This window comes from Cyprinodon tularosa, unplaced genomic scaffold (genome assembly GCF_016077235.1).
Source record: "Cyprinodon tularosa strain WSP-4 unplaced genomic scaffold, ASM1607723v1 ctg592, whole genome shotgun sequence".
NCBI classification, from domain to species: Eukaryota; Metazoa; Chordata; class Actinopteri; order Cyprinodontiformes; family Cyprinodontidae; genus Cyprinodon; species Cyprinodon tularosa.
The window spans coordinates 195883-217500 of NW_024039332.1; the positions used below are offsets into that span (position 1 = coordinate 195883).

Sequence of the window (21618 nt, forward strand, 5' to 3'; positions counted from 1 at the left end):
CAAAGGATAAATCATCATCAAATCACGAAATGACTTTTGCAAAGAAACAGTCTGAAAATACTTATATAAATCAGAGTCTTCCTCCATTTCTAAAAGAAAATTATTTCATTATATTATCAACTTCATCATAAAAAATTATGTTAATTTCATCCAATTCAGCCAACAAACTAGATTTGATTTTAACTCATCCAAAACAGCCTTAGATGGTAACCTGTAAAAATAATTTCTTGGAAACTCTTTCTCTTTAAGGGATCTCCCTCTCATCAATCAACCTCCCATCATTCACTCCACATCACATTAATAACTGAAAGTCTGCATGCAGGTCCAACTGTTTACTTAAACCACGATTAATAAAAAAAAAAAAAAACGTCCACAAAGAGCCCTGCAAACTCGCCTCTGTCCTGTGATGTTTCCCCAAATACTTGTGTAAATCAGCATGATGTAGTTCCCAAGATGCACCTCGTTGTCCTTCTGTTTGCCACATTTCTATCAGCCACCCACAGTGTCAGCAGACAGAGATGTGCGCATGTGTGTGGCAACATCAACATGACCCGCTTTCTACAATGCAGCCTCTTTCTAAACAACAGGTGTCTGAATGAAGTGGGAACGATCTACACAGGCATCTGGAGAAGCATCAACAGAAACGGCCAAATACACCAAAAGATAAACACCCACAATAATGTTGTATTGCTCCCTTGTTGTTGACATAATCCTGAGGTAGAACACTGCAGAAAACATGTGAAAGGAGAAGAGCAACCAGATTAGCTTAAAAGGACGGGTAAATGGCCCATATATCGAACAATAATGCCCGTTATTTAAAGAGCCTTGCTCATGTCATGTTTGGCACAAGTTTTAACAACTGGAATTAAATCCTAAAGAATTGTTTTTTTGTTTTTTAAGTAAATTTACCTTTATTAGATTTTTTTTTTTGTGTTGGCTTGCTTATTTGCAGTTCCTTATAATTAGGGTTAAAAGACTTACTTTTTTGTTTCACACAAGTACTCCAACCGCTTTGACTTTTCTACATTGCATCACATTTACAAAGACCTTTAATGGGATTTTTCTTTCAATTTCCAGATGTGAAATCAAGGTCTCATTTGCAAGGGGGACCTGGGCAGAAAGTCTGCAGCACAGATCAAAAGAGATATGCAAGTCAAACACATTATAAAAGATAATACAATAAAATTTTTTAACAGATGAAAATAAAACACTAGGAGCATTCACACTGAGTAATTATATCACACTGCTTATCATATGATGTGATCGAGAAGCACAAAGCAGTACAGAATTGTCAAGAGGGTAAAAGCATACATGGTGATGGGTTTTAAAACCTTGTATTCAGCCCCTTCAGACTATATAACCTCAACTTAAATCCTCCCAAATCAAAAGGTAGTCTGAAAAACAATATCTGAAAGAAAACCAGAAGACCTGTTAGCAGGTGGGTGAGTCTGGGATAAAGCAGCCACAAGGACGAAAGAAAGCGATTCAGACAAAAACACAGACCCAACCCAATCATCCAGGTGATACTGCCATGGTGGTGGCAGTATCATGCTGTGGGGTTGCTTGCCTTCAGCAGGGACAGGGAAGCCACTTAAACCTGAGTGACAGCTGGATTTTAACTCCCTCAATTAGAAGGAAAACCTTTACTTCTGGCCGAGTCAAAGTAAAGTCCAAAATGAGAAGCAATCAGCACAAACAATCCTTGAAAATGTATGTCTCCATATAAGCAAAGCTGGTTGATGTATCATAAAGGTCTTAAAATTAAATGCAGCAAGAACACAAACGTCAAGATCAAGTTTCAGTATTTACCTACCAATTAACTATTTCACATTTGTGTTCATAATATAAAATCTCATTAAGTGTCTTGTTTCAACCGATCAAAAGGAGAAAAAAGTTCAAGGGGTACTTTGTAAAGACGAATGTGGTGGCATGCTAGCATCTCCGAGGGCTTGAAATGTAATTTTAAAAAGTAGAACAATCTCCAGGAGACTTTAGAGGCAGGCAGGGTCGACAGAGAACACTCTTAAGCTCTCCATTAAGCCCCTCTGTAACGCCCCGAGGGAGCTCGACGGGAGCTGGGAAAACGTGTGTGTGCGGTAACAAAGCATTGCAGTCTGCAGCTGCTTGTGTGTCTGTTTGTGGCAAAGCGTGGCTCCAGATGATTAGCTGGAACTGTAACTGACACAATGCTGAACCCAGTGATCCTATCAGAGGGAGGAGAACTCACTGAAGCTCACATGAGGGACATGTCGCACACAGTTTTAATGCATAAAGTGAGATACAACGTTAACTGCCAAGGAGAGAAACATCTGAATCTGGTTTGTGAAGCAAACTTCGGTCACAAGCTAATGGTGACACTTTATAAGCGAGCTATGTAGACGTTCAGTTCAGCTTTAGTTGTTGACAACAATCTGATATGTTTTAAAATAAGTATATTTATGGGAAACCTGTCCATAAGCACCAACTCCAAACATGAAGATTTAAAATAGCGCGGTAGAGGCTGAGGACTCGTTCCAGTGCATTTATCTACCATGCCTCAGACTATTCCGGATGTAACAAACCAGACCTTTAAAGATCTTTAAATCCTGCAGGAGTTCTAAAAGCTTTTGCTAAACAGAAAAAACGATAAAATCCTCTTACCGTGTTGCTGTAGCTGGCGGGTTCTTGGCCATCAGTGATAAGTTCCCGCTCTCCTCTAGGGTTTACCCTCCTAAAGCGCCGCCTTGACCGCCGTTGGGACCCGTCTCTCTGCAGGAAGCTATCGTCCCCCTCGGTGCCGTTATCCACCTGTAACGCACAGTCAACACTCTCCTCAGAATAGAAGGTTCTGTGAGATCTGGGTTCACAATCCTCAGGCATGTAGCGACAGCTCTCAGACCGACCCGTGTGGTTCGAGACCTGAGGGCACGGTTCGGAGCAGCTACGTTTCAGCAGTTCAGACTTTGGGACCTTATGACCAAAATTCAGATTTAGAAAATCCAGATTTGGTTCGTGTGATTCTGATTCCTGCTCCTCGTAATTCGAGTTCTGGGTGATAACTCCGATAAGACTCTCACAATCTGGGCTGGAATCCTGGAATTTGCTGCCTTCTTCTTTCCGGGGCCCCTCCTCATGTCCTGGAGCTTCTGGAATCTGAACCTGCTCTTCCTCTGGCTCCTGGTTGAACATCCAGTTCTTCCAGAGCGCAGAGAGCCGGTGCCAGCGCAGCGCACTCATCCGGATTCAAGGACAGGATCAGAAAAACACATAAAAGCAGGAAATACCAGAAGGGAGGGGAAAAAAACAACGGGAAAACGCTTTTGTGCCAACAATGAATGAAGCTGTTGTGTCCGAAATCTGGAAATAAAATTCCAAATCCTCTGGGACGCGAAGGCATTAAAAATCATCCAGGAAAACTTGAAAAAATATTTTCTTCTTGAATTTGACAAACGCATACATCCAGGGAGTTCAATGCAGAGTTGGGTAGCCCAACAAGTTGCATGTTGATAAACCTGCTCACATGCCTTCTTGTTCACTCTGTCGCCTTCTGACACGCACAGAGAGAATAAACTCAGCCCACAGTTTCCTTCAGGAAGCCGTAAAAACACAAATATCCTCGGCAGGCAGAAAAAAAACAGCACAGTATGAAGACTCCTTTAAAACAATTCAGTCCCTGCAGGCTTTTTGTGCTGGCCAGTTTGTTGAAGGAGGAATTTGTTTTCATTCTTCATTGCATAATAGTAACTCAATAGCCCTATTATGTCAGTTAAGACCGCATGGTTTGTGAGGCGTATAACAGACCTTATTAAACCCCACTGCTCTGATTTCTCCAACCTTGGGGATTTCTTTTTACAGTTTTTTAAAGATTAATGTCTTCCTTTCCTACATTATTTTTATAGTTATCATTCTAAGATAATTTTTTTAACTTTATATTGGGAAAACATTTAAATTAAACATTTAAAAATATAAATATCAAATTTGAAGGAGGACTCACTTCTTACAGCTATTTTAAGCTGCCATTTTCCATTCATGTATTATTCAAATTGTTGTTGCTTTTAAGTCTAAGTTTCTGATTTTCCTTCTATAAAAAATAAAGTTTATTAGAAACCATAGGTGGCACTATTGCAGCCGTCAACTTTATGTATTCTGTGTTGTTCTTACCTATGGAAAGTACTTCTGCTTCATTATGATGTTTTTAGCTGCGTTACTTTCCAGTGCGACACCATTACCAAGGCAACAGCTGCTATTAACCCTGGTCTTTTTTAAATTTCCCACATTAAGTACCCTTGCTGCTGTGCTTTTACGTTTAGCTGCATCTCCTGCTACGGTAAACCCTCTCAGAGTTTAAGCTGTCATTGACTTAATGTAATCTATTGTTTTTTTTTTTTACTTCCTTGCTTCTGTTTAACCGTTTTTTGGCATTAACTCTGTCTACAACCTTTGCTTTGTTTTTGCTTTATAGAGCTATAGAGCCTCTGAGTTTAGCCGTGTCAATTTACTGTCTAGAACTACGGATATAGATGTTATCACCTTGTTTCTTGTCACTGTTACTCAGAATAAGGGAGTTTTTCTAGGTGAAGATTTGATATGACCAGCTGGGCTTCCATAGATAACGTTTCTTCAAGTTTGTTTTCAGTGATCTATATAATCATAAAGTTGATTGAAATAGAGCAAAATGTTTTAATCATAGTTGGATCTAATTGGAATTCTTATAATTTGGTAAATATTAGGCTAATTTGTCTTATAATGTAAATCTTAATTTTCCACATTGAACTTAAATTAAAATGAAATGAAGGGAATCTAACCAGCAGCATGTTGCTTTATCAATCGTACATATTTGTCTTTTTGCTGCCGATATAACGGTGCAGTTACAACTCCAACATGCCGCCTTGTCCAGCTTGCTTTATATAAGTAAGAGTGCAAGTATTTACATCAGATTCATTTAGTAAAAATAACACACTCAAGTTTGTTTTTTTTGTTGTCAGTCTTATGAGTTTGTAAGTCCATGTGAGGAAAAAAGTGGGAAATCACCAATTATTTAGCAAGTCGATTAATCTGTTAATAATTTTTTTCAATCAATCGATTAATAATCGGATATCAGAAGGTTCCTTAAAGAAGAGCTGTTGTGATTTTAGACCAATTGAAAATAGTTGAGTAGTGCTGATAGAGCACATCGACAGACGAAAAGGATTTTTATCCTAAACCCTAATGATTTCATAACAATTTTGGTATAATTGCTGCTCAAGGTGGGTCGCTCTGTCACCTAAAGGCACATTTCAGAGCCTCTACAGTCCAGTTAACGATTAATCGATTACTAAATTAGTTGACGATTATTTCAATAATCGTTTAATCACAATTAATCTGATTAATTATTTCAGCCCTTGCAGAAAAAAACTTATGAAATTTCACCATTGTTTTAACTCTGGTAGTTATGGGGAGTTATGTGTGTCTGAGACCTATTGTTTGCCCTCATTGATCAACAGTATGCAAAATATGATGCATATAACATTTTGTCTACAAGGAAGTCTGATCTGATGAGAAACCCAAATATAATTTCAGGTCTTTGATTTTCCTTATCAGGGCCAAACTGTAGTAAGGAGATTAAAACTAGAGAATATTGAATAAACACCACAAGCGGTGCCTTTGTTAGGAACCATGTTTAGTCTCTCCTCGGGTTTGTCATGTGCACTCACCGACATCTTGAACATAATAACTCATGATGGCTCACATTGGCCAATGACGAGCACTACTGTGTTGAAGCTAAAAAAAAAAGCCTTCTACTGTTTTTATACAAAACAAAAAAATTCACTATAATAAAAGCAGTAATGAACGCTTTCAGAGCGACGCCGAAGTTCAAACTATGTTTTGAGAGATCAAAAAAAATGTTTAAAACAAACTGAATAGGGATAAATCACATTTAATTGCTAAAAGTTCAAATTAGACCATCCTGCTTTTAAGATGGAATAAATAGGGACTTTTCCACTTTAGGTAGTTTGGCACTGATGGTTCTAAGGAACTGGATTAGGAATAAATAACGGTTAAAGCCCTATGATCAGCGCATCCTGTCTCAGAATTAAAAATGTCATCTGTAATAATGAGCCCCATGAGACGCAGCCCGAGGGTAGCAGGCAGCTAATTCTGGAGGTGGAAAGGTTAGAAATGTGCCCCACTTTCGTGTTTACACAGAGAATTTTTTTCCTGGTCTCAAATGCTGCCTGCCTGCCTGTCTGACAGGAGGGAGATCCCGCCCTCTATCCCATGACCATAAGCCTGGAAATGACCACATTCTCTGCTTCCTCTAGAAACTCACACAAAACGTGTGTGATGAACTTCACGTCGACTCATCTGCCGGTTTACATTCCTGCTCTATCTGATGGGCTTCCAGTGAGCATGCATCACCGACAACTTGTCTCTCTTCATTTGTACTTTGGTAATTGACGTCTTCTACTCATTTCCTCTCAATCCCCAGCTCAAAAACAGAGGAACAAGCGCTTACTGTGCGCCTGTCAATGTCACTCCTGTGTATCCTGTGACCAGAGTCATGACAGGAGCCACAGATCACATCCCCTCAACCATTCCCATGGCCCCAATTAGCTGATTGGCTGCAGTGCTGTGTGACTGTGCCGCAGCCCCCCCTTCTCTTGGGCATTAAATGCTTAGAAAGAAAAATGCACATGCATGCATGTTTCTGCATGCCTCTGTTTTTTTTATTTATTTTTGGCAGATTTCTCAGAAAAACAGAAATGATATGTGTTCCCTTTGTGCTGTTTGTACTTTTGTGCAAGTCATGGCTCTGATAATTCTCCTTCATGCAAAAGCTCACTGTCATTCGAATGACACCAGAATTGATTGTGCTCAAGATATGCATGGTCCATTTGTGCACATCAAAAATAAAAGATTTAGTTGAACAGATGGATTTCATCTGGATTTTTTTCATATTTCACACACAGACATGACAGATACCCGATTGGTAGCACCCAAATGGACAGATCTGACCCAAGGATTGCAGTTACTAACTTGCTAAGCATTTAAAAGAGAGAAAAACAACACCAGCTCAGCAAAGAGAGCTGAAGTTGTCAACTTAAATACAAAATATTTAAAAAGTTCTAAAATATCTTCATTTTCAACTAACAGTATGAGTTAGTGGCATAACTTTTGGTTTCATTATTGAAATGTAGTCATTTTTTAAGTTTTTTGCAGATCTGATTAAGGGAAAATGATGCTGGCATGTGTTTTGTTTGTTTCTGTCCAAGGATCTAGATTTTTTTAACCCTTTTAGAGGCAAAAAAGAGATAAAGAGGGGATAGATATGAGGGCAGCCTCCTTTCTGTAGCAGTTACAGCATACACAGAGATAAACAGAGAGCACTTTGTTGTTTCTGACAGCTGACATCAAGAAGCTTTACGTGATTTAAAAATGCTCAACCATCCTACATTGACAAGGGAAACATATCTACCGCAAGCAGGAAAATAAGCATCAGCGAAGAATGAAGTATTAATCCAACAGACCATGATAACGTGACATCAGCGGAATACGAATGACATAGCTAAAGGTTTCTACAAAAGAAATGCTCACCACTTTGTTCCACTGCTGCGTATAGCTGTTTTTATTGTGGGTGTTTAAATTTTTAAGTTAAAGTTGATTACATGAAACCAACCATACTGTGGAGTTTTACTGGCATAAATTAAAACAATTGTCTATTTTTTTTTTTTTTAAATAAAGTTAATGTTTCATCACTATTTTGAAAAAAAAAAGTTTAGGCTCATAAAAAAAAGGCTCTTTTTTAATTTTATGAAGTTTTTTCTTCAAAGAAAAAAAACCAAATCAAATCCAAAGGAGAGAAAATACTACAGTTTATCAACCAAAATAGGGAGAAAAAGAATCTAGAAAATCTTTCATCTATTTTGTCTAATTTGACTTCTCTATTCTAAATATTTTATTTAACAAAGATTCCACTCCTGTTGAGTTTACATCCTTTATATTTCCATTTTTTCAAGTAGAAGTCAGTTTGAAATGCCTTGAAAATATAGATTACATGACAACAGAAGCTTGAAATAATTATTTTTGTATTTACATATTTAAAAACAGAAATACTGAAAATCATAGGAAATCTTGATGTAATTCAAAAGCATGAGGTGCGAATACTGTACAAAATACAACCACACCTCAAATTAAAGGGTTTTTTTTATGTTTTAGTGAATTTCATAGCGTAAATGGATTAGAATTAAATAGGGCCGTAACTTTATTACAAATGTAATACTAGGTTGTTTCAGCCATTTAAAGAGTAGTTAAAGCCAAACTAATTTCATTTCGAATTTATCCATTTCTTTTACAAATCTCAGTTTTAGCTCTGACAAAGTCCCTCCTCTAAAGCCTCCTATAAACCAGCTCTATGGTGAACACCGCTGCTGCTGTTTTTACAGCTGCAACAGCCTCTAAATACACCCAGAGGGGTCATTTCAGATTAAATATCTGGCTGACAAAGCACCTTTCCCCTATAAAACTCTTTTAATAAAGAGAAATTTCAGGAAAGGTTGTTTCCCTGACGTCTGCAGGTGAAGGTGGAAGGTGAAGCAGTTATTGTTGCTGATGGGTTAAAACAACGTATTTATTCTAATCAGCTACTGTGTGTCATTAGATACTAGCACTATGACTAGTATAAAGAGGCAGAGGAGAAAAATAGTTATGGGGTGACTGAGTGAAAGGTCAACTGAAGGCTTTCAACTTTGGTTTTCTCTCAGATCTGCGTCGCTGTCACTTTTTTTTTTTTGTTACTGAAGGGTTTTGCGTCTTTTAGGAACTCCTCCTTTCCTGTAATCAGGTGAAAAAATGATCAGTTTGACTTCATTTCAAAAGAAGTTTGCAGACTTTTTAACTGACTGTATGTTTTCTGACAAAGAGGCCCACGTCTCTTAGGGATTTGTTCACACGGCTGACAAATGTGGCTTTGTTTATTTTGCCCTTAAGACTCTTTCACGGCAGTCTGAACAACCCAGTTCTGATCTGTTCACCTGAAGAAAAAGAATGAGAAGTGCTGCACTTCTTTACGTGATAATAAATCAGATATGTTTTTAAAGCACCTGCAGTCAAACAGTCATGTCGCCTTTCATCTGACTTTATGTCATCTCCTCGGCTCAGACCGCCCCTCATCAGCAGGACTATAAATAGTCATGCTGTTTTTTTTTTCTTACTTTTATTTGTCTTATGTTTTGTTCATAACATTGGCGGCTCCCATTTGCTCAACAACTTAATAATGGCACAGAGATGCTGACATTTATTATGATATCAGTAAACAATGTGCTGCTAAATGAAGTCTACTTTCTTCTTCTGTAAATCCTGGTTACTTTGGAGTTGGGTTTACATGTGGAAAGTCTAGGGCTGGGTATTTTCGCCAAAGTCCTGAATCGATTCGATTTTGATGAATACAATTCTAAGTCGATTAATTTCGATTCGATCTGTTTTTACAATAATGAAATTGGTTCAACTGTGTTTCAAAAATACTCATGTCTTTTAAGTTTTCCTGTCACATTAAACACAAAGTGCAAACTTGTAAATCAGACAAATTAAACTTCAGATGTGACCAAAACTGTCTCATAGGTGCAAACTTCAGTCTTCAGTCAACCTATTGGCTATATTTGCAGCTGTCTGGCTTGAAGTAAGCTTGTGTGCATCTTTCCTGCTCATTTGAATGTGAACGTCACGCACGTCACTATAACACTAATCGATCTCATTCCCTAGACGTTGATTTTGCAAAATTGTAAAGGAATCGATTCAAAATCGATTAGATTTTTTTTACCCAGCCCTATCCAGCACATTATCTTTAGCCATTTTAAATCCAAAATGGTGCCAGACATCAGACTTCAGTTGGGACAGCTTGCAGAGGTGGAGTATATAAGGGGAACAGAACAAAAGATGGACTGAATAAGGAGCAGGTGTGAGTGGAACTAACTAGAAGGAAGCAAGGGGAAAGGAAACAAGCACAAGGGGGAAACAGAGATGAACTAAAGACTGCTTGAATATAACAACGATAAAAAAAACTGAAAACTAAAAACTCAGAGTCCCAAAAGGGGAGAACCATAACAAAGTCAAATCAATCATAAAAAGAAAAGCTCTTTTCAGTGAGTGAATTAGTAAAAAAATAGACACATCTTTACCGAGATTTAATACCTGTACTAAACATAAAGGCTAACATGAATCCATTCTAAACTATTTGACTACCTGTGTTTAAACCATAACTTATAGAGTAAACAAACTAAATAGTTTAGATAAAAGGGAACAAAAACCACTTGTTCACTAAGTAATGACCCTCAGACTGTAAAAACAGTTCATGATTAATGTGTGTTCTTTGGGAAATCCCTTTTTTTTTTTTAAGTTAATTGCCAACTTCCTGCAGGCTCTACTACTTCTGTAAAACACAACCCAACACAAAACAACAAGTTTTTCACTAAATTTCCAAAAATATCTGACTATGAAATTAAAATAACAGTTGAAGCCCTTTAGCTTAAAAACGTCTCACCCTTCATGAAATATCAACAGATAAGTATTTTCCTTATCTGTTAAGGTTTCCTTTCCTGTAAAGACGGGGGATTTTCCTCAAGGGGTAAGAGGGGCATTTGTTGGCATAAAAAGCTTGCAAATGATTGCTTCAGCTTTAAAACATAAAAAGGGAAGGAAACAGTCCATCCATTAATAATTATGTTTCATCATGTTTCCCTTGATGCGGTAATGATTTAATCCTGAGACATCCTGAGTCAGATGATGAAGATGTCTGGAAAATAAACAACACCCAATCACTTTAACCATCAGACTTCATTTTTCAGTGTTAAAGGACAATGTCAAATGTGTTGTTTTAATGTTTTTTAAAATGGAAACTCTAGAAAGAGGATAAAAGGTTAGAGAAGTCTTTTAGAGCAAGAACACGGAAACTTGAACTGTTAAAAGGTTTTTAGCTAGCAATACATACGAGCGTACATTGCATGCCCTTTACTAAAAAAATGACAAATTGTACACCCTGTTTTTGGGATGTACAGCTTTAGTACGCCCTGTTTTTCCCCTGGAAACTTTGCTGAAATGTTCAAATTTGAGCAAAGATGCTGGAGTTGGAGAAATTGAACTTTCGGTGCTCGACGTGCCGCATTAACCAATCAGAGAAGCTGATCTGGAAGGTGGCAGCACTGCTGATGCAGAGCGATATGATCACTCCACTGAAAGAGATAATTAATGCCTAAATTCACTTAAAAAGTCGAAACCTGCTGGCAAAATATGTTTGCTTTTATTATTCTGGTGCCTGCAGTTTGTACTTGAAAAACGCCAACATCTACGTCCAGCCGCCACAAAGAGCAGGGGAAACCCCACAACAGGCGACTCGGTCTGAGGCAGCTGCTGCTGGGGATTCCCAGTGAAAGCTCACCATCGGTATGTGGGTGTCTGTGAGCCTCTGACAGTGAAGTAATATTTGAAGGCAGGATTGTAATCTTGATGAACTGACTACTAGTGTTGCACCGATACCGATACCAGTATCGGACGGGGCCCCGATACTGCCCTAAAATGGTGGTATCGGTATCGGTATCGGCGAGTACCAACAAATAGGGCACCGATACCATTTTGAGAGCCATAAGTTTATTCAACTATTGTCACCCACTCCTGGTAGGTAATAAAAAGTTCTACTGGTTTCACTTTGTATTAGATTTTTTTAGGGCTGAAACGATTCATCGAGTAACTCGAGTAACTCGATTACAAAAAATCCTCAAGGAAATTTATCTGCCTCGAAGCTTCGCTAAATTTATTGTATTGTAATAAGCAATGCGGTTAAATACACAGCACACTGGTCTAGCCGGAGGGTTTTTGTGTTGCACAACGCTACCACTTCCGTTAGCGCCTGGAGCGCTTGTGCTAAGTTTATAGCTATGGAGGGAACCGGAGAATGCTCAGAAGGAGAACCCCGAAAGCGACAAAAAATGTCAAAAGTTTGGGAACATTTTAGGCTGAACAGAAAGGACAACACAGCGCAATGCATCCACTGCAAAGCAGAATTGGCGTACCACAACAGCACGACATCAATGTTGCAGCATCTGAAGAGAAAACACCCGCTACATGCATCCAACTCGTACACGGTTGCCAACAGGTAACGTTTATGTTCTCTTTGCTAACTACGTTGTGTGATAATCTGCCATGTTATAGATGTAAATTGAGGCACATTATTTTGCTAACGTTACATCTAAACATAGCGGTTACTTAACCGGGTGTAGTGTAAATTGTATGTGAGGGTGGAACTGAGAGAAATTATGCAGGACTTAATGTAAGTTTGTTAATAAAAATACGCATCAACAGATTACAGGCATAAGCTGAAAAGCATTTATTTATTGGTGTCTTTCCATCCTGAAAAGTTACAGTCTTTTCTTCTCGCTACTGTTATGTATGAATTAGAAATTTTTGATTAATATTTTTTGTAGTAATTCTATATTTGTTTATACCTAAGCAATCAAGAATAAATAATAGCATCGTTTTAATAAAAATAGCAACATTTTTGCATTTTATCATGACTAGTTAAGGCTGCAGAACTCTGTACAAACTCAAACCTTTACATTTAGACATTTTTATAAGCATATTTGTGAGCCTGCCACTTTATTATTTGAATATAATTTAATATCTTATAACTTTTCTTCAGGTTAAAGCAAACTACTGTTACAAGTAAACTTTCTTAACTACAAACATTTAACTGTTAGGGATGCTCAAAAAGGAGATATTGGACTGATCTGGACTAACTGGTGTTATTGCAGATTTGCCAATAGTTTATTTTATAAATTTTTTTTATCCGATTACTCGATTAATCGTAAGAATTACCGATAGATTACTCGATTACTAAAATATTCGTTTACAACAGCCCTAGATTTTTTCCTGCTTCACAAAGGTAGGCAGCAGCTTGACAAAGCCATGATGGCAATTATTTTACATTATTATGGTATCGGCCGATACTGCACAGCCAGGTATCGGTATCAGGGCCAAAAAATGGCATCGGCGCAACACTACTGACTATACAGACAATGTTTTGTTTTTATAGCTTAAAAATGTATTAAAACTACTTTTTACCTAACCTGAATCCGCTAGATGGATTTGCTCCGCTTATCCATCTGGAAACCTTCCGTTGAAGTATTTTGGGAAGGGGCGAAAATACTGGTTAGCTGATTGGCTCTATGTTGGTGATAGACCGGCCAAATAAACCAATCAGATCAACGAAGCATATGACGTACTAACAGAGCGACGATGAAGAGGAGCCAATTGATAGATCAAACTCTTGCCGAAACCAGTCTGGAGAAGAGCAAAAACATCTTTTCCTCTGAGAAAAGCCTCCAGAGCAGTGTTTTGCTCTTCTTTCAGTGAAGAAATACTGTGTAATTCCGATAAAACTTGCTCGATAGCCATGCTAACGCTAGTTTCATCGGCTGAAGCCGCCATGTTCTTTAGACTGAACTGTCGCACTTCTCGTTGCGTCACACCTCAACCCACCTCAAAGCCAACGCTGATTGGACGTTCGTTTGGTGAACGGCTCCTAATTTTCTTTAACGGAGAGTCTCCAGACTGATCTGCGAGTGAAACCTTGAAAGCTCGTGAGATCAGGATGGTCTCACGAGGCTACTTTTTACCCACTGATCACAGCAGATATTGCAAAGCTGCTCTCTGCCATTGAACACAGGAGCAGCAGAAGCATCAGATGCATCTGGACACATCTGAGTACCGGCATCAAAAATGAAGCAGCAGGCGCTTTTTTGATGCGCAGTGTGAACGTAGCGTTACACTTTCTGATTGTCTGAATTAACCTATGAAACATAGCATTGTACATAAAAGTGATTGGATGCCTTCCTTAGGAAATTTCCACCTCTAGTCGGGCACACATACAAAATCCCATAATCCAAAAAAAGTGGTGATGTAACAAATACATAAAGTTAGATCCATTCCACCTCAAAATACACGAAATAGTGTTTTAGAGAGTCTGAATATCAATATTTTCCACAGGATACCACAGGACGCCCCTACACCACGCAAATCCTAAAGACCTGATAAACCAAGATATAAACCCTATGAAATATTTCCAGCAAAAAGCATGAGTGTTAAAGAGGTGAAAAGAGGATTGCTGTTTATTTCCTGAGCTCAACTTCTTACAATTATTTAGGCTGTTGATTAAAACATGTTAAATACTTAAGCTGAACGTGAATTATTACATATTTATACATCAGAGAGAATTTAAATATGGAATGTGTAAAACAAGAATTTAAGTGATTTGAATCGACTGACAATTCAATTGATGGAGAAAGAAATTATGCACTGGAATGTTTTACATCATCCTGAATACGAAGGGTAAAAAAGAAGGTATAATGAAGCATAAATGGAGCCTAGAGATAAAATACTAATGCATGACTCTCATGTAGCTCAAGTTATTGGAAGGCAGCCCATTTATTTGCACCCCAGATAACGAATACAGCTACCACAATTAATTTTTAAGTATACAGATCGTGTAACCAGAAGAAAAGGGGCAAATAAAAAGACTTATTTCATTTATGGGTGAGTTTGCATTTCATAAGTAACTTTCTTAGGCTTTGTATTGAACTACTATAAATTAAGCCTGAGACACAGCACCAGATCTACACAGAACCCAGTGCATGCACTCCCTGCTGAATGTCAGTCATTTTGAATCATGTGCCAAACAGCTGCTAGGCAGCGGATGACACTGCTCAGAAACCTCCATGATCAAATGAAAATGCGATTATGCAGAAACAGGGTGGAACTAATCATTCTCCACCAACAGTATTTGTACTGACAGGTGTGGTCAAGGATGAATAATGACAGATGGAGGATCAGTGGCAACATTTAATGTCAGAAGTCTTAAGCTTTGTTCAGACCAAACGTAGCAGAAGCAGCAAAAAGCCGTCTGCTGCTTCCTTTTTGCTGCTTGTACCAGTTTAGTTCTGATGCGCGGCTGAACAGCTTTGCTGCTCTGGCTGCGCGGTGGCAAAGTGGCTCTGACGCACGTTGGGCGGAGCTACACTATCCTTTCTTTGCCTGGAAGCTGTAATTAGTGGGAATAAAGAAGTTTTATTATGTTTTTAAGTGGGAAAATCCACCTGAAAACTTAATCAGTGCAGCCAGTTCATCCTGATTACCATCATGCCTTCCAATATTATTTCTGTCGGCGCCGCTCAGACCTCCACTGACTGCATACTTTGCGCTGTCAGTAGGAATCCCATTCAACAGCAGCCTCTGCCGCCTCGCGGTTCGCCGCGGCGACTGGAAAGCGGTTTTCATGTCCGTCATCCAAACTGCAGGCACCAGGATAATAAAAGCGAACATGTTTTGTCGGCAGGCTTCAGCATTTTGAGTTAATTTAGGTGTTAATAAATTGTTTCAGAGGACTGATCACAGTGATCTGTATCATCAGAGATGTGTCTGTCTTCTGATTGGTTGATGCGGCGCTTTCGAGTAGCAAAAGTCAAATTTTCCCATCTTGAGCAGCAGCGCGTTTGCTGCGCGTTGCACGCGTCAGATGCTTAAAAGCTCCCGACGCGCTGCTTCAGCTGCTCAGACACGCTGCGGGACATTTTGCTTCGCCTTGACGCGCGTCAACCATTGACTTTGCATGTAAACTCGCTGCTTCTGCTGCGTTTGGTATGAACGCAGCTTTAGTAACCAGCAGTTCCTCTGTGGAAGGAAAGAAACTTTTTCTGTCGAATACTAATCTTTGACATTTTTCATCTTTATCAGATAGTAGATTTAGTGCTGAAAAACAAAAAAAAAAACAAAAAAAAAACCCATTAACGTTTTGGCCAGATGGAGGTTATGATAGAAACAAGGTGAGAATTTTTTTCTTTTCCAAGAGAGACTCATAGTGAGAGTAAAATCTGCAAAGATTGAGTTAATCTATACCAAAAAAATCCTCTGCAATCTAAACATTACAGCTAAAGGATGATATCAGTGTAACCTTCCTACAATAGGTCATCTGTCTGTTAGAGCAAGCCTGTGAATTACAACAAGCTAGAAAATCAAGAAGAAAAGAAGACCAGCTAGATTTAAAAGAAAATGAAATTACAGAAGCGATGTTCATATGAAACACGAATGCAAAAGCATTTTTAAAAACTGTTGGAAACGTGGATCACTATCACAATATTCTTTAGTAGCCCTGTCAGGACACGGGAGGAAAGTAAAAAAGGAGGCCGATAAAAGAGAAGGATGTGAGAGAACAATATAGCAGGAAACACGCAAACATCAAATAAAGATGAAAAAAGGGACTGATATCAAAGGGCAGCACAGGAGGGACGGAGGGATAAAAGTGAGGAGAGCTGAGAGGGAGAGAGAAAAGGGAAAACAAGTTAAAAAAAAAAAGAAAAAAAAGAGAGGGAGCAGCATCTATACCCACCACAATCATTTCTGATGGCTCCAAAGTGATGCATTCACAGCCTCGCCTGCCCCCCAGCTGCTTCCCAAAACTGCAGAGAGAACGGACAAAAAAAATACATGTGAGTATTAAATAAAAACAGACCTCAGGCAAAGATGAGACCGTCTGCTTGCGATGACCACAGGGGCAGATGCATTCCATCCCAGGCGCCCACCCACAGACAAACCCCAGCATTAGGGGCCCTTAAATGACAGTAATTACCCAAATCATTACACTGAAGCATCATTACATGTAAAATGATACTGATTTATGTGCTGAATATCTTTAACTAGAGGAGTTACATCTGTTGGAAGTGAATCTAGCAACCCGACATGTACATTTGAGTCAATATAAGTTCATCTGTGTGCAGAAGAATACATAATACTGCTTTATCAGAGTTAACTCCCATAATACAAAGATAGCTATGCATTTCTTCTTGGATAAATAGTTTATTAATGTTTGATGCAATAATAATAATGTTTAAAACCATAGGGTTTTTTTCCCTGATGTTTTCCATGCAAAGCCATAAAAATTAAACAAACTCTTCAAAGTAAAGTGTTCATCCTTGAGCAAATTGTAAAGGTGTCCTTTGAGCCTGGCTGTATAAACGAAATTTCATTTTGTATACACTCAGTGTATACAAAATTACAATAAAGTTGTCCAAGTGTAAAAAGAGCCTTTTCACACTTTGTTATATAGTAAGCAAAAAAAAAAAAAAAAAGACATGTATCTCATCCAGAATATGAATACTAATCAACAAAAGGAGGTACAGAAATAAAAGGAAAAGATGATGATCAACTGATCATCATCTGATCTGATCATAGCGCCGTCTTCTACAGCAGTGATTACCAACAAAGGGTATTCGTACCCCTAGTGGTCTGTGAGTGCATTGCAAGGGTTAAGTGAGAATAATTTATTTCTTTGTAAATAAAGTAAAATAAATAAAGTAAAATAAAAAAGGACTGTCTCTGTTTTTTATTTTGTGAGGAACAACAAACAAAAAAGTACATATTTTCCTTTGAGTTCACCTTCAGCTGTGAAACACATCCAGAGGAAAAGAGTGGATCTAGAGAACGGCCTGATATCAGCTGTTTTTCACACTGAGCTATCAGAGCTCATCAAACCAGTTCATGCCTCTTGATCAAAACAAAGAAAAACTGATCATCAATCAGTCTGACTATAATTGCTGTTCCCAATTTATCAAGTTTAAATATGATAAGGGAGTTACTCAGATGAGCTCCAGTTTTATAAACACAGGCTTACAATATGATTTTAGTTTGTATTTATTATAATTCCTTCCTAACTTCCAGACAACATATTTATGTTGGTTTTTTTTAAACAAATTAAAAAAATTCAAGCAGACTAAGTAAAATAGTTTTTTTTATTTAATAATCAGTCATTTTTCATTCCACTTTTGGACAATCATCAATACTTTTCACTGAGAGGGATACTTATGGTAAGACAATATGCTCAAAGGGCTACACAAGTCAAAATAAAGTTTGGGAAACACTTTTCCACAGAGATGTACGCCTGAGATGTAAAACAAAAAGTATTACAAAAAAACAATAAGTAGTACAAAAAGTAAAACAGTTTGCTCGTTCTGTGAAACCTTAACCCCCAAAAAACTGTGCATGAATACCTTTGTAAGGTCATCCAACAAAACCGGAAATTGTCTGTATGTCTTAATGCCTCCTCAGTATGTGTTACCAGATAAACAGAAAAAAGGACAAAAGTTTAATTTTTTTTTATCATTTCTTCAAGGATCGGCTGAATGCAATCATAAAGCCATGCAGGGTTCCAGAAAAACTTTTTAGACGTTAAAATTCACTGGTTTAAAACAATGTTTGAGAATTATTTTAATTTACTTGCTTCTGCTTGATTGGATCACTTCTCATCTCCATTAACGGTGCTTATTTTCAAATCTAACTCACTAAAATGCCTCCAAGATAGCCCTGTTTCTCTCATCTGCTTATCTGAAAATGTCCAGCCCAGAGTTTCTTAACCCTGGTCCTCAGGGCCCTCTGTCCTCCAAGTTTTAGGTGTTTCCCTGCCTCCACACACCTGAACTGAATGAAAAGGTGATCAACAGGCTTTTGCAGCATTCCGTAGCTGCAAAGGAAGTAAAATGCAATCATTTGAATCAGGCGTGAGACACATGAAGGACAGTGGGCCATGAGGAGAAGGGTTAAGAAACCCTGGTCTATCCCACTACATGTCTCCTTTTATTTTCTGGTTTCCTTCTGCATTCTGTTTCATTCTGAGCTGGAAAAAAATGTTCTTCTCCTCAGATGCAGCTTAGAAACAGTGTATTGCTCAAAGTCATGATTAAGGTCTGGAATACATGTCAGCCTTCACAGAAATGAATGAAGACATTAATAAAATTGTCTTTTCTTCTCAGCCTCCCAAACTAAATGGGACATTTCACTTTGGACAAAAAATTCCAAAAAGAATGAAAGCGTCCAACTGAAGGAGGAACAAATCAGTTTCCATTTTATGATAAGCAACTAAACTGCAATTAAAGGGGAACACCGTTTTTTTTAAATTGGGCCCTTGATTTTACGTTATTACATCATGTTCTACTCACCCATTTTAGTTTTGTGTCAATTGGAGCTGTTCTGAAGATATTCGGTCTTGTTATATCTAGGGATGGGGATCGAAACCCGGTTCCATCAAGGACCCGGTTCCACTTTTTTCAAAACCCGAAAATCAATAACGTTTGGGCTTATCGATACCACTATCGAGTCTGGTCGTTTTTTTTCTTTTCTCCCGGAGGTCCTGTAACATAATTGTGTGTCCCTCGAGTCGCGTCACAGCATTTAAATCTAATCAATCCAATCACTGCAGCATGTCCATCAATGTTTTGGAATGAAATTGTAAGCAAACAGATATTAAAAGTAAAACAAGTTAAGTCTGGCAGTTAACTTCGCTCGCGACTCGAGGATGAATGAACAGACGAAAAGACTCCTCCTCCTCCGGCTGCTGCCCCGCCGCACCACAGCCGTCTCGTCTTCATCATCCACTCAGAGTACAGGCCCATTCATACCTCACGTAAAAGACGGATACGGATACGTGTGGAGTGTTTCATACGTTCTAACCGTCGATTTCGTCCGTACTTTGACACGAAAATTGGGAGCTTACGCTTACGGACGAAACGGATCAATACGGAGCAATACTACCGGAAACGGTGGGGGCGCTATTGAGTTTTTAATACAAAATGTCAACAAAATCACTAAGAATGCAACAGAATCAAGTCTTGGACCATCGCCATGTTTTGATCAATGACGAATCATTGGCGCCCAGCACTGCCACCTAGAGGAAATACGGGTTATTGCGCACCTCAACGGACGGAGGTATGAAGGAGTCAACGGATAGAACGTACGGACAGAAATACGGACGTGCAGGCCAAACGTGAGGTATGAATGGGCCTTAACACTGGTCAGCGCGCACACAGACTTTGTAGCTTGTCCGGTCAGTTAAAAATATTAATTGTGAAATCCGTGTTGTAATCGGAAGCATACAAGCTAGTTAGCTTGAAAAGTAAATAAAGTTTCAGACGTGCTGCGTGATGATGTGTTCAGATTTGCTCAGTAAAACAACAATTAGGTTATCATGATGCGTTCAAGTGTAACGTAAAGAAAACGGGAAATTTTGTTTTTGGCGAGAAACATGAGTAATACAGTTGTATATTGCTTTAATTATTTTAGAATATATAATGAAACTACTGATGCCAACATTTATTAAAAATTACATTTAATTTAAAATACAATTATTTATTTGTTAAATATTTTCCTAATCACTAAAAACATGATGAAAAGTGACAGTAGACGTATAATACATAAACCAACAATTGTGAAAATATATTCTAGTTAGTTTTATGTCATTTCGAAGTGGCCTATTACATTAGCCATGTTTATTGAAGGCTAGAAACATTTTGTTATGCTCACTTGTTAAGCAATAAAAGCAATAGCAGTTCTGTTAAAAAAAATTTGTTGCATCGTCTTTCCATTAAATAACAGAAAAGTATCGATAGTGGTATCGATAAAGACTCGGATCGATAAGGAGTATCGATAAACGTATCGATATCAATAAATATTAACGATCCCCATCCCTAGTTATATCCAGGTAACTATAAAAAATATAACCGCGGATGTCTGAGGGACAGTGATTCACCTACATAATATCAATGCTGGCGTACCATAAATGATAAATTATGAAAAGTTTATTTTGTGCCTTCAAGTCGTTGCCCAAAGGAAGACGTTACTTGGATATAACCTAACGGAATATCTTCAGAACGGCTCCAAGGGACAAAAAACTTATATGGGTGAGTAGAAAATTATGTAATAACGTAAAATCAATGGGCCAATGTAAAAAAAAACAAAAAACGGCGTTCCTCTTTAAGCTTGAAAGAACCTGACGTGTCAGAGGTTCAATGTGGGGATCAAACAAACTACTTCATATATTTTTACTCTAATAGCAGACGTCAGCACTATCAGAATTAGAAGGAGCCAAAAAGGTTAAAGAAGACTAAACTAAAAAAAAAAAAATCTGAAACATTCAACTGAATGTTTATATTTCCCACATTTTCCCTATTCTCAGTGCAGCAGTAACCCAATTTATCTTCTGTAATCAGCTGTTTCTTACTTCCCTCCATCGGGGTCACATGTCAGTCAGCTGCAAAAAGAAATATTCCTAATAGAGCAAAGGGTTTCCTGGCATCTTTCAATGAGGCCTTCAGGGCATCAGATGTCTTTAAGCATATCGCTGTACGACCCATCCACTGGTCCCAGCACACAGAAATGTTCTGCTTGCATTTTGAAAGCTCGCTTCAAAATGATCTGATAAGTCCTCTCATATTTTAGAGGTTTGACCTTCTGATTATAACAGAAGTGAAAACGGCTCTAGGTTCTTTTTCAGAGGGTATGGGTACAGGAATTAGGAGAAAACATATTCATAATTCATACATCAAAGCATGCAGTCACTTTAAAACATTCCCTATAAAACTTTCTGTTTATTTGAGCATTTAGTCAATTTAAGGTTTTGATTAATATAAAATAAAACATCTAACACTTGGAGAGAAAAGCTTCCAAACTTCACCATAGTTTACAAATATCCAACTTCTGGTGAGGAGTAAACAGACAGACCCACAGTTATAGTAACTACTTCAAACAGTTCAAGTTGCACATAATTACATCGTATCAGAGGCATTTTCTGAC

At 38.2% G+C, this 21618-nt stretch overlaps 1 protein-coding gene across 9 annotated transcripts in view; it reads right to left on the minus strand.

The window, feature by feature from the left end:
- The window catches only part of LOC119797649 (rap guanine nucleotide exchange factor 6-like), a 187952-nt gene that overhangs the window by 95182 nt on the left and 71152 nt on the right, over nucleotides 1-21618 (minus strand). For 7 of the 9 annotated variants that reach the window (XM_038306812.1, XM_038306813.1, XM_038306814.1 and 4 more), the window contains 2 exons: nucleotides 16388-16457; nucleotides 2641-2787 (listed from right to left, as the gene is read on the minus strand). In XM_038306812.1, the coding sequence (XP_038162740.1) occupies nucleotides 2641-2787; nucleotides 16388-16457 (217 nt within the window). Of the gene's footprint in view, nucleotides 1-2640; nucleotides 3515-16387; nucleotides 16458-21618 lie in introns of those variants that run through there. The other 2 variants (XM_038306809.1, XM_038306810.1) reach the window with 2 other exon arrangements.